We start from the raw sequence: 17341 nt of genomic DNA on the forward strand, positions 1-17341 counted from the left end.
ATACGTATTCCTCAAATTGTGCATCCCTTATTTCTTTAAGTTTTTCCTTAATTTATGATTAAGTCGATTAAAATTGTTTTTGTCTGCAAGCTCCTTTGCTATTTTGCCCGAGCCTGATTCTTTTCTGATGTTAGTCTCTTTATTTCGAGCGGGACATCTTTGTTTCCTTTTATCTGTTTCGTGTTCGGTGCAGCAGTTTGGGCAGTCTATTTTAAAGTTATGTAATCTTTGTGGTAGTGTTCTAATTATGATTAACGCTCCAACGGTTGCAATAATAAGCGAGTGATCAGAATTTAAGTCAGTGCAGGATAGCTGTGTATGTCCAAAAGGTCCGGAATTTTGTGTAGGTCAGTTGGCCAGTACATCGGAGTACCTGTCGAGATAAATGAGTATCAGTTAGCTTCTATGGTTTTGTATAGTCCCCTTCCTTTCGTTGTGCACACTCTGGATTTGAATTTGGCGTTTAAAATTTTTTTATCCAATTACGCCCTCTAATAGGAGGCATACAAATTCGAAAGAATTTTCAGGTTTTTTACAAGGCTACGTTATAAATTTTATTCGACAGTTGTTCTGTAGATGGTTTCTTATATATAGTCGAGAGCCACTCTTATTGGATACCCGGTACAATAGACATGTGATCTGGAAACTGTGAGCCTAATCGTTATTTTGGAGAAAATGTTATAAACCATATTGCCAGGTTATGGAAGTTTTTTGTTGGATTATTCGGTGAATTTATCATCTAACAATAATATTGAACAAACTCTTTTGGTATCAAGTTACCAATTATTGGCAATATTTGTTTTAATGTAATAGGAAAAATTATTAATAAAACATTAGCCAAGCTTAGACGTTAAGTATCATTTTACTTTAAACTAATTGGGACTTTCTTTACAAAAACACTGAGAATCTAGAAAACAATTTTGACGATCATTATGTTCAAAAAACTCCATTTACATCCTTCTATAAAATATACACTCACTAATCCGGCACATATGGGACCAGACTACTGGAAGATCATAGATAACAACAATAAAAGTGCACAAAAACACATTTAACTGCATTCATGCAATTACATTTAATATATTTACATCGAAAACTAATCAAAAATTATCCAACACCTACTAAAAAATAAACAGTCCTCAGTTTACGGTACAGTATGGTATCGGTACGTCTTATTTCATTGGATTGGAAAAACCGTCAATTTTCTTCTGATTGTTAGAAATCTTATAGTCTTCTCAAAATAACGATGTCCTTAGAAGATACATTACTTTCTAACCACAGCAGTTCCAAATACATTCATGACGTTATCGTTGCTCACTGAGTGAAGGCATTCTTCTTTTTCGTTGTTGTCTTCTTCAACATCTATACTAATTATCTCTTCGAGTATCTCTTCATCTGTTATAACCTGACCGATAGGTAACATCTTTACAACCTCTGTTGTGAGGCTTTCGATTCTTTCTACTAGTTGTTTGGGGATAGTATTTTACATCTTAGTAAGCTCCCGATTAACACTTTCATCATCCAGTACCAATATTGATGCTTCATTTTATAGTATTGTTCCAACAAAGTTATGTCCAAAACGTGCCAAATATTATAAAAAGAGAAAAAACATTTACAATATTTAAGACTGAACTGAAATGTTATATAGAGAGTATACAGGGGAGGTATTTGATTTCATGAACAGGTCTTGATATTGAATGAAATGAAAACATACATTGATGGGATGCCATATTTATGCAATGACGATGCTATTTTTTTATGAAAAACTTTTATTTCCAACATATTTGTTCCATTTTTCATATGTAACGATACCTAAAATGAGTTTAGTCTTAAGTACTCGATTGCTTTCATATATTGTTGCATTTATACCATATTTTTTATGTCAATCAAACAGTTTGTATGATTTAAAACAATTCGTTCATCGACTCACCTTCTAACTTTACTGGTAGCATCTTCTTTTGTTGGTACTCTGGTTGGTTGATATACAGATCTTGCAGAAATATTCCTCCTAGCAGCTTGCGGTATCGGCGGCCCCGGAGGAGATTTCGAAACAAACTCGTCACTACTACTAGATGAACTATCGACCGTTTTATTACTATCCGAACCGGCAGGAGATCTCCTTAATTGTGATCGATGGTGTACGCGATTAGTTCTACCAGACGGAGATATTCTATCGGCGCGTACTTGTGTTGTATTAGTTTTTTCTCGAGATTGTTGTGAGATTGTTTTTTCTCGTAACAATGGGGGTTTATCGCGTTCGCGGTTAGTATTTGATCTGGCTATAGGTAACATGCTAATATTTATAGAAGAGCTGTTATTGTCCTCCTCGTCAGCGTCTTGGTAATGATCCACAGAAGAATCAGTATTTTCTGAAAGGCGAGGCATTATGTTACCAGGTCTGTTGAAGCTACTGTCTAAGCTACGAAAACCCATGGAAGAGGACGAAGAAGAGGAAGATCCCCTGGAAATAATTGAAATTGTTTATTGTTCTGCTTAAAATGCATATTTATAGAGGGAACTAAAATTTAATGATACAAAATCTATAATGTGAGGAAATCTACTCACTTGTAATGCTGCAGAAATTGAGACCTCCTACCAGTTGTTGTATCCTCTAAAGATTTAGTCTGCGGCATCCTGTTTAGATTTCTTTGTGGTTTTTCAATAATGGGTGACACAGATTTCACAACAGGCGTAGTTTTCAATGAACTTGTAGATTGTGGACTGATTCTCCATTGTGGATTTGGTGGTGATTTTCCACTGGTATTCCATAGAGGCGAAGGTGGAGATTTTCTTGTTTGATTCCAAAGAGGTGAAGGAGGTGATGTTGATCTAGAATTCCATAGAGGAGACGGTGGTGATTTTCTTGCGTTCCAAAGTGGTGAAGGTGGTCCATTATCAGTCGATTTCCACCTTGGAGAAGATGGAGATTTCTCTCGTGCACTACGTAGTAATGGAGTCGATTTCCCCATTTTATCTAAAAAATAGATTAATTATAAATATAGAGTTTTTAGATACATTGGAAGAAAACTTGATATGATACAAAATGTTTAAACTTCTTAAAAAATAATTTCATGAAACTTCATATGATTCAAAGTCTAATGGAAGAAACAAATAAATGGTGTATATTTTTATTCACATAATATATTTTAAACGTACCTAGTTTCCACTGGGGAGATGGAATAGGTTTACCACTTGGATTCCATAGAGGAGAAGGTGGAATTTTGCCTGTTGTTTTCCACTGTGGTGTCGAGGGTGGACTTCCGTCGCTATCTTCTATGGCGTTAGAACGAGGTAAAAAAGGAGCTTTTCCAAAGAATGTTCTACTCCTCTTTATAAGAGAACCTGTAATTTGAAGTAAATTGTATAAAATTAAAGTGGGTTATACTAAAATTCAAAGTAGTAAAGCTCATTACAATAATTTGACTAACTATATTTCAGTATTTATTACTACTTATTATAATTGAACGTGAAGAACATATTTGTAGTTGTACAGTTGGATTAAGTATAAAATCACAAAAAACGGATTTGCATAATAAGTGCGCTAAGAAGTTTGTAGGAAAGCATATAATTTGTATAGAATTCCATCATATTATTCAATATAGTTTCCTTCGATGGTAATATAAAATTTATAACAGTAGCACACATTTTTCGAACCCACTTTTATAGTTCGATTTGTTTTTAGCCTCAAAATAGCAATTTTGTCATCGTTTTTATTGATTTGTGACACGGTGCTTGGTCTTGATGAAACTGCACTTTGTTCGATGGGTCTATTTTTTCTCGATTTAATCCTTCAAAGGGTCCGATAACGCTAGGTAATAGTCGCTGTTTATGGCTTATCTTTTTTTTAAATAATCGTTGAACATTATACCATGCACTCCCAAAAATACCGATGCCATAATTTTGCCACCCGATTTCCACGTCTTTCCACGCTCTGGAGTCGGTTCATCACGTTCAGTCCAATCGGTTGTCTGTCGATTGGAATCCGCTATGAAATGATAGAGCCATGTTTCATACGTTATCATATCGATGCAAAAATCTCAATTAGCTTCACTCTTCAGTTATTCGAAATGGTTTTGTCGATTTTTTTGAGGACCTCCACTGCGTGCATCGTCTTCACTACAAATTTCACCTCATTCAAACTCAGCAAACCACTTCTCAACGGTTAATTTTTCTGGAGCAATGTCCGAATTGTGTTTATTGACCTCAATAGTATTGTGTTGCCAAAGAGCAATGCTTTAGCAACACACGAAAATCCTACTTAACCATTTTTTCCAACTAACTAAAGGTGCTTCAACTCACAAATTGATAGTACGACAGCTGTGAAATTTATATAAATTCCTGTTGAATTTTAGAAATTACCGAAAAACATATAGATTTTCTTATGGGAGCTATTAAAACTTGCTCAAAGACTGCCCGAGAAGTGATTCTAAATCTTCCACCTTTTTGACATATTATTTGACAGTATGGACGAAAAATCTCCTCACAGAATGTTCAAAGAAGAGCTCAGGATGAACAAAAACCTTTCTCAAATCTTGGGTATGCCTCAGCTTGAAGACTCTCCGTGCAAATGACATCCCGAATCGCAATATCCGTGGATACAGTCATATATATATATATATATATATATATATATATATATATATATATATATATATATATATATATATATATACATTTCTTCAATTTGATATGTGTACTTCAATTTTTGTTATCCTATGTCACAAAAAAGATCATTGATAATAAGTTTGGCTGATAGATCTATCCAATTATTAAATTTAGATGCTTAGTTATTCAAAAAGCAAAAACTGCATTGAAAGAAAACAATTATCAAGAAAAAATTACGAACAACATATTCAAAAAAAGGATAAACAGATACTACAGTCAATGAAAAAACAGAACAGAAACGGAACATAGAACATTTCTCCTTACCATATGTACAAGGACTTTCCCAACAATTATCGCATAAGGTCATAAAGGACATAATACATTATCCAAATATTTCAATAAACTAAAATCTAAAATATCAAAAAACAATAATATATCAAGTACCTTGTACTAATTGTGAAGCTGTCTACATAGGGCAGACATCTCAGTATTTAGAAAATAGACAAAAGTGTCATCAATATGATAAAAAAATAGAACTGCAATAACGAATCATGGAATATGAAGAAAACCAAAAATTCAGTATTAATATTAAAAAATTCTTTGAACGGAATTTAATACACAAAAAAGAGAATTTTTAGAAATGCTTCACATTCATAAAAACGAAAAATCTATAAATGATAAAAAAGACCAAATTAATTTGAGTGAATTTTAAAGCTATAGTTTGTAAATTCCACAACTAAATAGAGTTTAATTGATGACTGGCTATGTATTTGAGATGTAAAAACTAAGGAAAAAGTAATCTTTCTTGTTAAAACAAATTTCTATTTCGATTCTATTCTTATTATGATATTCATGATGTACGTAATCTATTGGTTAATATAAATACACAAATTGTCAGTGTCAATGTTTTGATAAAGACTAGAGGAAGTCGAAACGTCAAATTATCATCTTTAAAAAATTATAAAAGAAACTATTTTTAAATCAGAAGAGATCTAAAATTGAGAACATTTAGAAGCCTATATAAATATACAGATATACATACATATCCATATATAAATTATACACATACATACATTCCAGTATCTTGACAATAATACAGTTGACAAAATTGAAATCAGCTCAAGAAGTAGTAGTTCAATCAAGGAGGAACACGATTAATTAAAAGTAAAAGTTCAATATTGAGAAGCAAGACATAAATGGAAACGGATCAAGATAAAGTATATGAAATTATCAAATCATCTGAAAAATGCGTGATTGGGATTTGGTTTGGATATTGAATCAGATTATGTACGTTCTCATCCACTGCAACTTTGATAGATCTTTTTTGATTACCATTACCACCAGACGTGTGTGACTGTTTCTTCTACTTCATTGCAGAACCTACCTATTTACCGCCAGGTTCATTCTATCTAGGTGTTTGGATTAAGTGAATAAAACGTACAACAGGCTTAAAAATAATGAAGAAGTGGGACAAAAAGAAGAAGAAAATGTGGTAGAAAACATCAAGTCGATTCCTATTTTTGCCAAGCATCAAAAACAGATTAGAAAGAACAGAAAATATATGTATATTGTCAACTGATACGAAAGTGGAAGAGAAATTCAGAGCAATCATAACTAAGATGAATTCGCAATAATATCATGAATACTGATCTTTTTTATGAACAATTGAATGTCCAAATTCCTTTTGGTTAATGATCTAAGAGGATGTTTAATTTTCAGGATTTTATATATAATTTTCGGTCTATCACTTTAGGTGATAGTCAATTTCAAGTCAAATTTATTTTTTAGTATAAGATTTGTCTAGGAATATAATAACTTTTGGTAATTGGTCACTATTTAGTATGGAAAAATTGCCGGAGCTGTATCCAAATTAATGTAAAACCTCAAATTGCTTCGATATTTGATTATACTCACCTTTCTCAACTTTATCTTGAAACGCGGGAGGTGGAGAAATGATTGGTGTAACTGACGGTGATTCTGGAGGTGGTGAAGGCGAGGCACTTTTTCGATTGTAGTCACTTGATTGGAAACTCAGTACAGAAGGTCTTTCATTAGCAGGTTCACTGTTGAAATGGTAATCAGCCAGTTTACCGGCTGGCTTTTTAGGTAGTAAATTGGACGCTTCCGCAGGACTGAAACGTCGATTTTCATCTAATGAACGTTGCTCAACTTGTACCCAACCAGACTTATTAAGGTAAACGCCATCTACTTCTCTATCATGCCATCGAACCTTAAAACGTAATATATTTCTGTTATTCAAAATGAAAACGAATTCATATTGTTGCAGTTTTTTCATCAGAATATTCATTTTTAACTCGTACTTAGATATATACGATGTGTGGCTGTTAAGTAACGAGGCTCAATGCTTGCACCAAAGGTTAACGACTGTTACTCAGAAGCACACTCTTTCGAAAGAGATGTCTGAGTGTCATACATCCACGTGTTTTTGAGTTGTTTAATCATTTTTGAGATAGGCAAGAAGATGTTGATGGTGATTTACATTCAGCTCGCCCTTTCACGTCAAAAATGGATGAACATGTCGAAAGAGTTGATCTGATCGTCAGCTAATTATTATTCATGCAATTGATGAATCTAAATGATAATGAATATGGACGGTAAATTTTACGTGAAAGTTCTAACATGCTCGCAAAAATATTTATGTTGACATTTTTAATACGATTGAAAATTACTTTTAAAGAATAGAAGGTTCGAATTGAGCAATATATGAATAAGGATAGGGGGAAATACTGAGGGTGATAATAAATAAATGTACATAATATCAAAATAAATAGTTTTATATCATCAGTCTCGAGATTTAATAGTCACACATCGTATAGTTTGTATAGTTCACGTGAAAGGAGAATATGTATATATATATATATATATATATATATATATATATATATATATATATATATATATATATATATATATGTTTATAAGTTGATTTGGATTGAAACTAGAACTTTTGGTTTCCCAAAAACATTTAAATGATGTGTTAATTTGTAAACGTACGACCCTCTTTATTTCGGTTCCTATAGAAAATCATCAAAAATATAAATATCCACGTCACACTGCGTCACACTTATTTCAAAGGGTAGTAGTTTTTATGCTGGTTTTTAATTAAATTACTTCAACCTCTTGCGAAGGCGGACACAACCCATAGCATCGCAACTGGTTGACTGATACCTTATTTTGAAGGTCCCTTGAGGTCATCTATAAATTACGTTACGCACGCTAAATGCGATTTCATTTTTGACTCTCTTCACTTTTCATTACAGCTTGTTATATCTGTCTATAAATATACAGGAACTTGGCTCCCCTAGACAGCCTATTTGATATTCGAATAAAATTTTATATTCTACAACCAAAATAAATATCAGGTTGATAATACAATAAACTATTTTTTTATTCAATATCAGCAATCCAGGGGTTATGCAAATATTCATAAATATCTAAAACTGACATTGGATAATCTTCTACATTTCCGAGCTTTCTGCCAGCCTCAACTTCATTCACATTTCCTGTGCAGCTTTGAAGATATTTTATACATCAACAGTTTTGCATTAGAAAATAAACCAATAGTAAATTATTTTATTAAACATTCTAAACAGTTTCTCTAACACTTTTCTCTTTCATTTCGAAAAACTTCTCGAGAAAATGTTTTATAAACAATTCAGATGTTCTAAATGGCTCTCAATCGCTTCAATTCAACTATCATTCCGCCAATGTCTTACTAGCAGAATTTAATGTATGGGAGCTTCTTCGTTATGGAAGTGAATGAGATTTTCTTGCAAAATCACGCTACCAGCCGCATCAATTTGATTTTTCAAATCATTTATCATTTCTTGAAGCAAATTCAATGGGAGTTTACCGATAATATTTTCCTCCCCGGATTCGCAGATTTTTGTCGTTCCAATGGCGATATATTTGGTTGTTATGATTAAGATACGTCTACTGATAAGTATAACAAATATTTTTACAGATTGTCTTGTTTTCTATTTGCTTCTTAAAATCTAATCTTTCTCTTGAAGTCGTCGTCAAAAAACTGTCGTTTTTTTAAGCTGTACTGGTTACTTCACGATTCCGTAGGATATTCCTTATTGGTGTAGTACACAAGGAGGTAATCCATTCAAGTATTTGTCATTTAACACTAAAGAAGTTCTTCTTGCGCATAATTCACATTTTTGTTCTTTGTTGAAGTGTAGACACCATTCAACAATAGTTATTTATGCAAAAAGTGAATAAAGTAATACGGCAATTCCTACGAGTGAAAAAAGTTACTTTACTCAAGAGGTTCATACAAAATTTTTTTTACGTCCGTGGACTTCGACAAAACTTTTATCAATTTCTATTTTGTAATAGTAGTATTAAAAGTATGAACATTATTAATTTGAAGTGAAGAAGAAGTTACTATTGGTACTTGAATTGGCAACATTTAACGAATTTTTAGTTGTATTAGTTGTATTAGTACTTATTGGAAAGTTGGTAGGGTCGTGAACATTTACAATGTTGCTTGAGGTCGAACTAGTTGTAACACTCCGCAACTGTGTTTTATTTACACCCACCGTGTTTCTTAAGTTGAATTATATCACCACCGGAATCCACTAATAGAGATGTTGAAGAGCGTCAAAATGTATAACTAGCGTAGTTATTTGGATTAGGTAAATTCAAATATGTTGCGATAAGCGAGGGAATTTTTAAAAAGGTATTGATACCTACAACTTGGGTTTGGCTTTTTCCATTTCTATACTGCAAAAAGAAATGATGTGTTTTGACATTTGTGGGTCGTTAGTTTTTATATTTCTTATAAATATTTCCAAATTCAATCTATTGTCAGATATTCCACCAATAACAGTAAATCGACGTTGAACATGCGTTTTTGTATCAGGTACTGTGATAATTGAAACATTTCCGGTATTATTAATATCGATACACTTCATTTTATATAATTCCTCCATCCGCAGAGCTCCCCCGATTCCGAATATTAAAGCAACCTGAAAGATGTTACAAATAATATCTAAGCTTACATTAAATTCTTTTGCTGTCAAACCTAATGCATGACATAATGATCATCTGGAGCTTGCAACAGAAATTTATTAATTTCTTCACGGGCAAATGTTTTAGATTTTTTGGGTCTATAGCCAACTGTTTTATTTTCGAAATATGTAATGAGTTTCGAGTTTTTACTGATGTCTACGTCGTTATTTCCATTAGGTTGTCTTTCAAATTTGAATAAGTCGATCAAAGTATTGAAGATTTCCACATTTTGGTTATAGTTCCAAAGCAAGCTAGTAACACTCTTTCTGTTAAGCTGTTTATGCCTTATTTAGTAAGCCACTCATTATAGAATTATATTCCTTTGAATACTTTTCCCTGAATTTCTCGGGGACAAGAAATAAAAGTATGACATTTTTTCGGATAAACGAAATAACATGAGAAAGAAAGCATTCACAGCCCACTATTTTGATAAAATTAAATGAAATGTTAATTTTCCGGAATATAAATGTCTCTTTCTCTTAATCAGTATGATTAAAAATCAATTAATAAACATAATTTGTTGAAAAATAGTTATTTGACGAGCGTTAATATAAGTCATAATTGTCTCAAACAATGTAATTTACGCACACTATTTTGGCTTCTAGTCATACAGTTTAGGTTAATAAGGCCAACCTCGATCTAGGTTGATTGTGCTTTCTTCGTAGCTATGAGACCCGTCGTGTAACTTTTTATTTTTCATAATTTGGAAATATAGTTAACTATCCAACCACCCTCCTATCTTTTTACTTTTATACCTTATTTTTAAGAAACCTAGAATGAATTTTGTTATTTTTCCTATTTCAAATTCTGTCATTTCTTCGAAGTAATTAATTCCCTAGCATTTGTAGTCGTTTTCCGTCAAAGCAGGATACCGATATAGTACATGCTGGGGTGTTTTGTGAATTGTGAGAAATTTTGTTCTCCATTGATTCTTGGACAAATCGCTCGTTAAATATCTTCTGTATATCCTTGTGAATGGCTCTGATTGCAGTGTCAATAGCATCTTTTACCAATTCTATCGGGAATAGCGCTGATACCATCTCTTCGCCATCCTTTCTCCTCGTTCTTTTAGTCTATTGATGTTATATTACTTAGTTCACCTGCCTTAGGTATAAAAGCAGCCCTAACTTCTCTCCATTTTTCTAGAGCGTAGCCCAATTGTAGACATTGCTAGAAAATTAACTCAATATCATCATTATACAGTTAAGGGATTTTTCAAGCAAAATGGGTATCACTCCATGTGGTTCCGCTGCCTTGTGTGGTTCAAAGAAGTTTATTTTCCATACGATCTTCTCTCTAGTTACTATTCTCTCTACTATTTCGGTCTCATCCATTTAGGGATTTAATGGTGTTCCTATTTGTTTTCCACCAATGACCCCAGAGAAAACGAATCTCGGATGTAATTCTTGCGTCATACAGGTTATAGAACGTGAAGAACTCAAGGAATAGCATTCTTGAAATTATCGTATACATATTCTCTATCTATTATTCTGTCAACATGGCACAAAGTTTGTAAGGTTATGCGTTTATTACTATTTTTCTCTACGTCATTTATAATATTCAAGTTTTTTTTCATTCATTTGCATTCATAAAGAATGTAATTTCTGAATCAGTCAAAAAGCGTGAAAAAATTACCGTCACATGTCATTTTTTAACGCAATTATAAAATTGTTTTATCAAAATAGTGGGCTGTAAACGCTTTCTTTCTCATGTCATTTCGTTTATCCGAAAAAATGTGACATATTTATTTCGTTCAAAAAAATCCCTGTTGTGACTAATTAAAAGGAGTGTGGTATTATTATTAGTGATGGAGAGTAATAGTGAAGAAAGCTTAAACTGCACACCAGAAGATGAAGATGTTGTTGAATCGGTAACTGCAGCGACTATCAATCTTCTCCCTGAGAAATTCAGGGAAAAGTATTCAAAGGAATATAATTCTATAATGGAGTGGCTTATTAAATAAGGCATAAACAGCTTAACAGAAAGAGTGTTACTAGCTTGCTTTGGAACTATAACCAAAATGTGGAAATCTTCAATACTTTGATCGACTTATTCAAATTTGAAAGACAACCTAATGGAAATAACGACGTAGACATCAGTAAAAACTCGAAACTCATTGCATATTTCGAAAATAAAACAGTTGGCTATAGACCCAAAAAATCTAAAACATTTGCCCGTGAAGAAATTAATAAATTTCTGTTGCAAGGTCCAGATGATCATTAGTCATACATTAGGTTTGACAGCAAAAAATATTTTATGTAAGCTAAATGTTTTAATTATCACATTACCTGATACAAAAACTTTTGTTAAACGTCGATTTACTGTTATTGGTGAAATATCTGACAATAGATTGAATTTGGAAATACTTATGAGAAATATAAAAAACTAACGACCCACAAATGTCAAAACAGATAATTTCTTTTGCAGTATAGAATTTGAAAATGCCAAACCCAAGTTGTAGGTATCAATATCTTTTCAAAAATTCCCTCGCTTATCGCAACATATTTCAATCTTCCTAATCCAAAAAACTGCACTGGGCATACATTTTGACGTTCTTCGACGTCTCTATTAGTGGATTCCGGTGGTGATATAATTCAACTTAAGAAACACGGTGGGTGTAAATACAACACAGTTGCGAAGGGTTACAACTAGTTCGACCTCAAGCAACATTGTAAATGTTCACGACCCTACCAACTTTCCAATAAGTACTAATACAACTAAAGATTATGTTATTTCTTTGAATTCGTTAAATGTTGCCAATTCAAGTAACAATAGTAATGTTACTTCTTCTTCACTTCGAATTAATAATTCTCACATTTGTACTTTTAATATTATTATTATAATATAGAACATGAAAGTTTTGTCTACAGACGTAGAAAAATTTTTGTCTGAAACTCGTGAGTAAAGTAACTTTTATCACTCGGCCAAACCGTCCTACTCGCGAAAAAAATTATTACTTTATTCATTTGTTGCATAAATAAGTATTAATAACAGTTAGTTAGTAATAAATTTTATTAAGTCTCTCATAAATTTTTGTTTTTTATCAATCACCTTTCTAATATCTATAATTTTTCTATATTTATTTTGTTATCTTTGGTGAGTTTGTATGTTTTAAAAATCTTATTCTTTTTGTGTAACTACTTTTTCAGTGAACAATTTTACAATGGCTTCTTAATCTTCTTTTTCATAAGTATTGTACAGATAATTCAATTTCATTTAAATATAATTTTTGAACTTTCTATTGAAGCGGAAATATAGAGATTTGTACGTTTTCACATTGACATCCTGCATTTCTCATTAAACTACGCATGTACTTTATCTCACCGGTGATAATTCTCTCTTGGCGTTTCCCATAAAAAGTTCTGGAGAGTCAACTTCTGCCGTTGTATGGAAACTGGGCGAATTCTGCCATTTATAGGCTCCTGTTGGACCACTGAGAGACTGATGTTTCGTGAGAGGAGGTAAACTAGATGCCGCCCCTCTCGAAAAATAATTTTTAGCAGCGTGGTTAGAGTTAGAAGAATAGGTGAGGTTGGTTGTTGTTTTGGTTTCCCAAGGATCTGTTGTATTTCGAACATGCAGTATAGAAATATTCGGTCCTCTGAAACAAAACAAAATATAAAGAGTTTATTGAGATACAGTTATTATTGATATTCAATTAATTATTGAGAGTTGAAAAACTAAGTTGAGCAAAAAAAATTCAAAGCAAATATTACTGATTATAATAATATAGTCATGCATATATTACTATATTTTACCAATAAAATTATTTGAAAAGTATTGTCATTATCAGTGACTAGTAATTTTAAACATAAGTATATTGATATTAGGGAATTATCGAAATAAATCGCTTTAATTGCTTATATAGTTCTTACAATTTCAATTGCAGAATACAGTTATGCGAGGAATAATTAATTTTTCATAAATATGCACGGCACTCATACTAAATTAAGAAATGAAAAATAATGTTCACTCCTCATATAAAATCGGGCAACATCTAACAAACCGTCAGTCCACGTGGACTCATCATCTCAACTGTTTACCAATTAAAAAATCGAATCGTAAACATAAATGCATTTCTATTGGTCGAAGCTGTCGGAAGACGTATGTACACAATTTCTTTGAAATATTACTGCCAGAGACAGTAGCTTCGTTTGGTGAGATCTATTTAATTCATAAATTTCTTTAAATAAATAGTAATATGGCGTTATTTAGACCAAGGGCGAATGAAGACAATGAAATTGCACAGTGTAGTGAGAAAAAAGACAGAGCAACTTATTTTAAATTTATTGGGATGTTTAAAAAAGGAAAATATTCAGTAATCTGATAATGCAATCATAATAAGAATTGCTGAATTAATTAGAGTGAATAAATTTTCCGTTTATCGAGTAGTCACGAGAGAGGGGTTGCTGTGAACCGAAAAACATGTAAAGAAGAACTGAAATCAGTTGATAAAGCTACTCAAGATTTTATACGTAGGACAATTTATAGTTTATATAAGGAGAACAGGGTTGCGACATTAGAAGTAATGCAGCAACAGGTAGCAGATTATCCAGAATGCAACTCCTTAAGATACCAAATAATAGTAGTAACAAAGCTCAAATTTTAAAATCAAAGTATATCACAACATACTCCTATTCCTGTCAGCAATCGTTAAAAGGCCCAACGAACAAAGTTGCTTACTATTGCTCACTGTTATTATAGGTCTAAAGTTAGAGAAAGTTCATTATAGTGACAAGATATACAAGGAACAGGGTCATACCTCCTTACTATTGCATATTTAACCCTATAGAGTTAATATAGGCAAACGTAATAATTCCCTATCATATTTGGTTAGGTTCTTAGAAACCTCAGACAATTTATCGAAATTGATAGGTCTATTGCATAACCTGGGGCACCAAGTCTCATTCTTCATTCTATTTTGAGAGCTAATTAAGTTCCAACTGTCATATACAGAGAATTGTTCGAAGTAAGCTCCATTTACTTCTTAACGGTTAAATGTCCTATTTTGAAACTATTTTTATCAAAGGCGGATCCCCTGAGCTGGCCAGGACCAGGTGGGCCACTAATTGAACATAGTGATTTTATTTATATATTTTCTTTCAAGATAAGATGACAATATGTACGTGTATATGTACAAGTTATTATGTGTTAACTTTTTCAAATGTACAATAAAGAATAAATATTTTTAAGTACAGTACTTGTACACTAATAAAATACTTACTTTTTACTTGTATCTATTGTTATTTAAGAGCAGCAATCTACTAGAATATTAGTCATATTATCGAATTCAATGAAAATATTATAGGTTGTATTGCATTTTGCAAATTTTCATAAAAACCTTTTAGATAAATCGGTATAAAGTGTTCCAGAGTGGTGTTCCAAAATATTTTCCCAAAACATTCAACATCTTTAAAAATCAAAATCGGATATGTGTTTTCTGAAACATGTGAAGATTTGCTTCATACAAATACCTCACATTTTGTCTATCTACATTTCTATTTAGATACAAAGTATTTTTGTCACTAAAACAAATTCCAGTCTTCGAACATAGTCGATGTCTGAGAGTTGATGAATCGTTATCAAGTTGTAAAGGTGTATATATACTACACTTTGACTGACTTCACCGATATATGCAACTTGAGTTGTTGAAGATATAGGCTTTACTATTAATTCTGTCAACATATAAATTTTTATCAGACATTTCTTTACGAAGCTCCTTTGAATATGCCTTCCAAACAGCTATCGCGAAAAATCTCTTCAAATATACATCGAAACAGATATGACAGGATAAGAAATTTCAGTCTGTCTATGAAAAATACAATAGAGAAGAAACTGGCTACTAATTTTGTGCAGATATCTCTCATAAGTTGTTAAGTTCCACTTTTGAAGAAAAGTCTCATATTATACCCACTTATCGTTAGGAATAAATAAATTGACAATATAACAGGTGGGCTAGATTTACCATATTATTGGTTTATTGATTTTTTTCTGCCTACACAAAAACCATTTTTGTTATCGACTTTTCATTTATTTTGAAATCTCTAATATATTGGAGAAATGGAAAATTTAAATATTTAACTGTAAACAACAGAATATATGAAATATAAACATTCACAATTAAAACAATATTTCAAGTGGAATTGAGACGAGAAATTGGTAATAGCGACAATAACCGATCAATTATAATTCCACTAGGATATTATTTATGAGTTTGATACTTTATCGTGAGCATGTGGTATTTTCTCCCAAAAAGCGTAACCTCTAACAGTTATAGCGAAAACCAGGTCACACAAGTGATATCGTTGGATAATAAATGAGCTATTTTGAAATAAAAAAACATCAATTTTTTCTGTTCTCCCTGTTTTTATTCATTTGATAGTTGTGGGTATAGCAAGCAGATGAAAAAATTATAGAAAGGTCAATTCAATGAAACAAAACTGATATTTGGTTTTTGTTCACCTTCTCTAGGGTGACATTTCATTTCTTCATTTGTTATTTGTTCTATCGTTCACAAAATCATATGTATTGTCATTTTTATAAACGTTATTTATCAGGTATTTATATCAAAGTTAATCTACGTACGAAAAATCTGTACATCGTTTGTAAATTGTCTTTGACGGAACACCATTCAGGTAATTTAGAACTTCAATTTCGAACTGTATTGATATACTTTTCTGCTCAATTGAAATTTAATCTGACGTAAATTATAGAATTTTGTGATATTTTTGGACTTATTCGTTATTGAGAAAACATAAAATAACTATTGGAGTACTACGGATTTACAAAGTAACATATTCATACTTGAAATCTGAGATTTATTTTATCGGTTTCACTAATTCTATCTAGCTATCGAATATCTATTAGTACTCATCGGGAATAAATGAATGGATAGAACCCACTTACATAGAAAACATCACACAAAGTAAACTAAAGTTAAATGTGAATTATTTTATCGAAAACTAACTAGAAAGGTATCATAAAATTTGAATTAACCTCCTTCAGAATACATTGGCTGAGAATCCGTTTAACCTAACGTTGAATCTATAACTGGAACTCGTTTTTCAGAATGGCTTTCATTTCCTTTGTCGTGGTTTTCCCAGGAATAGTATCAAAATTTTTCCATTTTAGCTCGCATTTACCTTTGGTTATGGACGCGGTGATTTGTCAAGAAATGCATGTAGTCCAAATACAATTGAAATTTATAAAAGTAAAAACTCGATTTACACAAAATAGGAAAAAATAGGAAAACATTTTAATAAGAAGAGGAGAACATTATATGAGAGTTACATAACTAGTTACCCAATTGTTTATTTGAAGTGTATAATAGATATTTATGATATAAGTGTCGTGAAGATTCATATTACGAAATGAAATGTGAAATTTGATAACCCATTGAATATCGTAATGTGAATTTACGATACGAATATAGTACATTATTTTACCTACTACCAATAATGTTAATTATTTACTCAATATTAGTCAATATTCCTGAAATTAATGATATTAGAATCATGTAACAAGCAAGCGTTGCGCTCATTGTTGATTTATTTTGCGAACTGTCAATTTTGACGCGTTCACAGTTTGGTATAATTGTATCGACATGAGTTCCGGCTATGAAAGTGTGGATTTTGATATAGAACTTGCTGCAAATAACGCAATACGAACCCTAGTACCCGCTAAATCCTGCAATATA

At 31.9% G+C, this 17341-nt stretch overlaps 1 protein-coding gene across 1 annotated transcript in view; it reads right to left on the bottom strand.

Annotated features, from left to right (window-relative positions):
• Positions 1 to 1926: 1926 nt before the first annotated feature.
• The window catches only part of LOC130442988 (serine/arginine repetitive matrix protein 1-like), a 137494-nt gene continuing 122079 nt past the window's right edge, over positions 1927 to 17341 (bottom strand). Inside the window, exons 5-9 of the mRNA XM_056777418.1 lie at positions 12970 to 13246; positions 6520 to 6835; positions 3157 to 3342; positions 2566 to 2974; positions 1927 to 2461 (exon numbers count right to left, since the gene is read on the bottom strand). Coding sequence (XP_056633396.1) covers positions 1927 to 2461; positions 2566 to 2974; positions 3157 to 3342; positions 6520 to 6835; positions 12970 to 13246 — 1723 coding nt within the window. The remainder of the gene's footprint in view (positions 2462 to 2565; positions 2975 to 3156; positions 3343 to 6519; positions 6836 to 12969; positions 13247 to 17341) is intronic.

This window comes from Diorhabda sublineata, chromosome 4 (assembly GCF_026230105.1).
Source record: "Diorhabda sublineata isolate icDioSubl1.1 chromosome 4, icDioSubl1.1, whole genome shotgun sequence".
NCBI classification, from domain to species: domain Eukaryota; kingdom Metazoa; phylum Arthropoda; class Insecta; order Coleoptera; family Chrysomelidae; genus Diorhabda; species Diorhabda sublineata.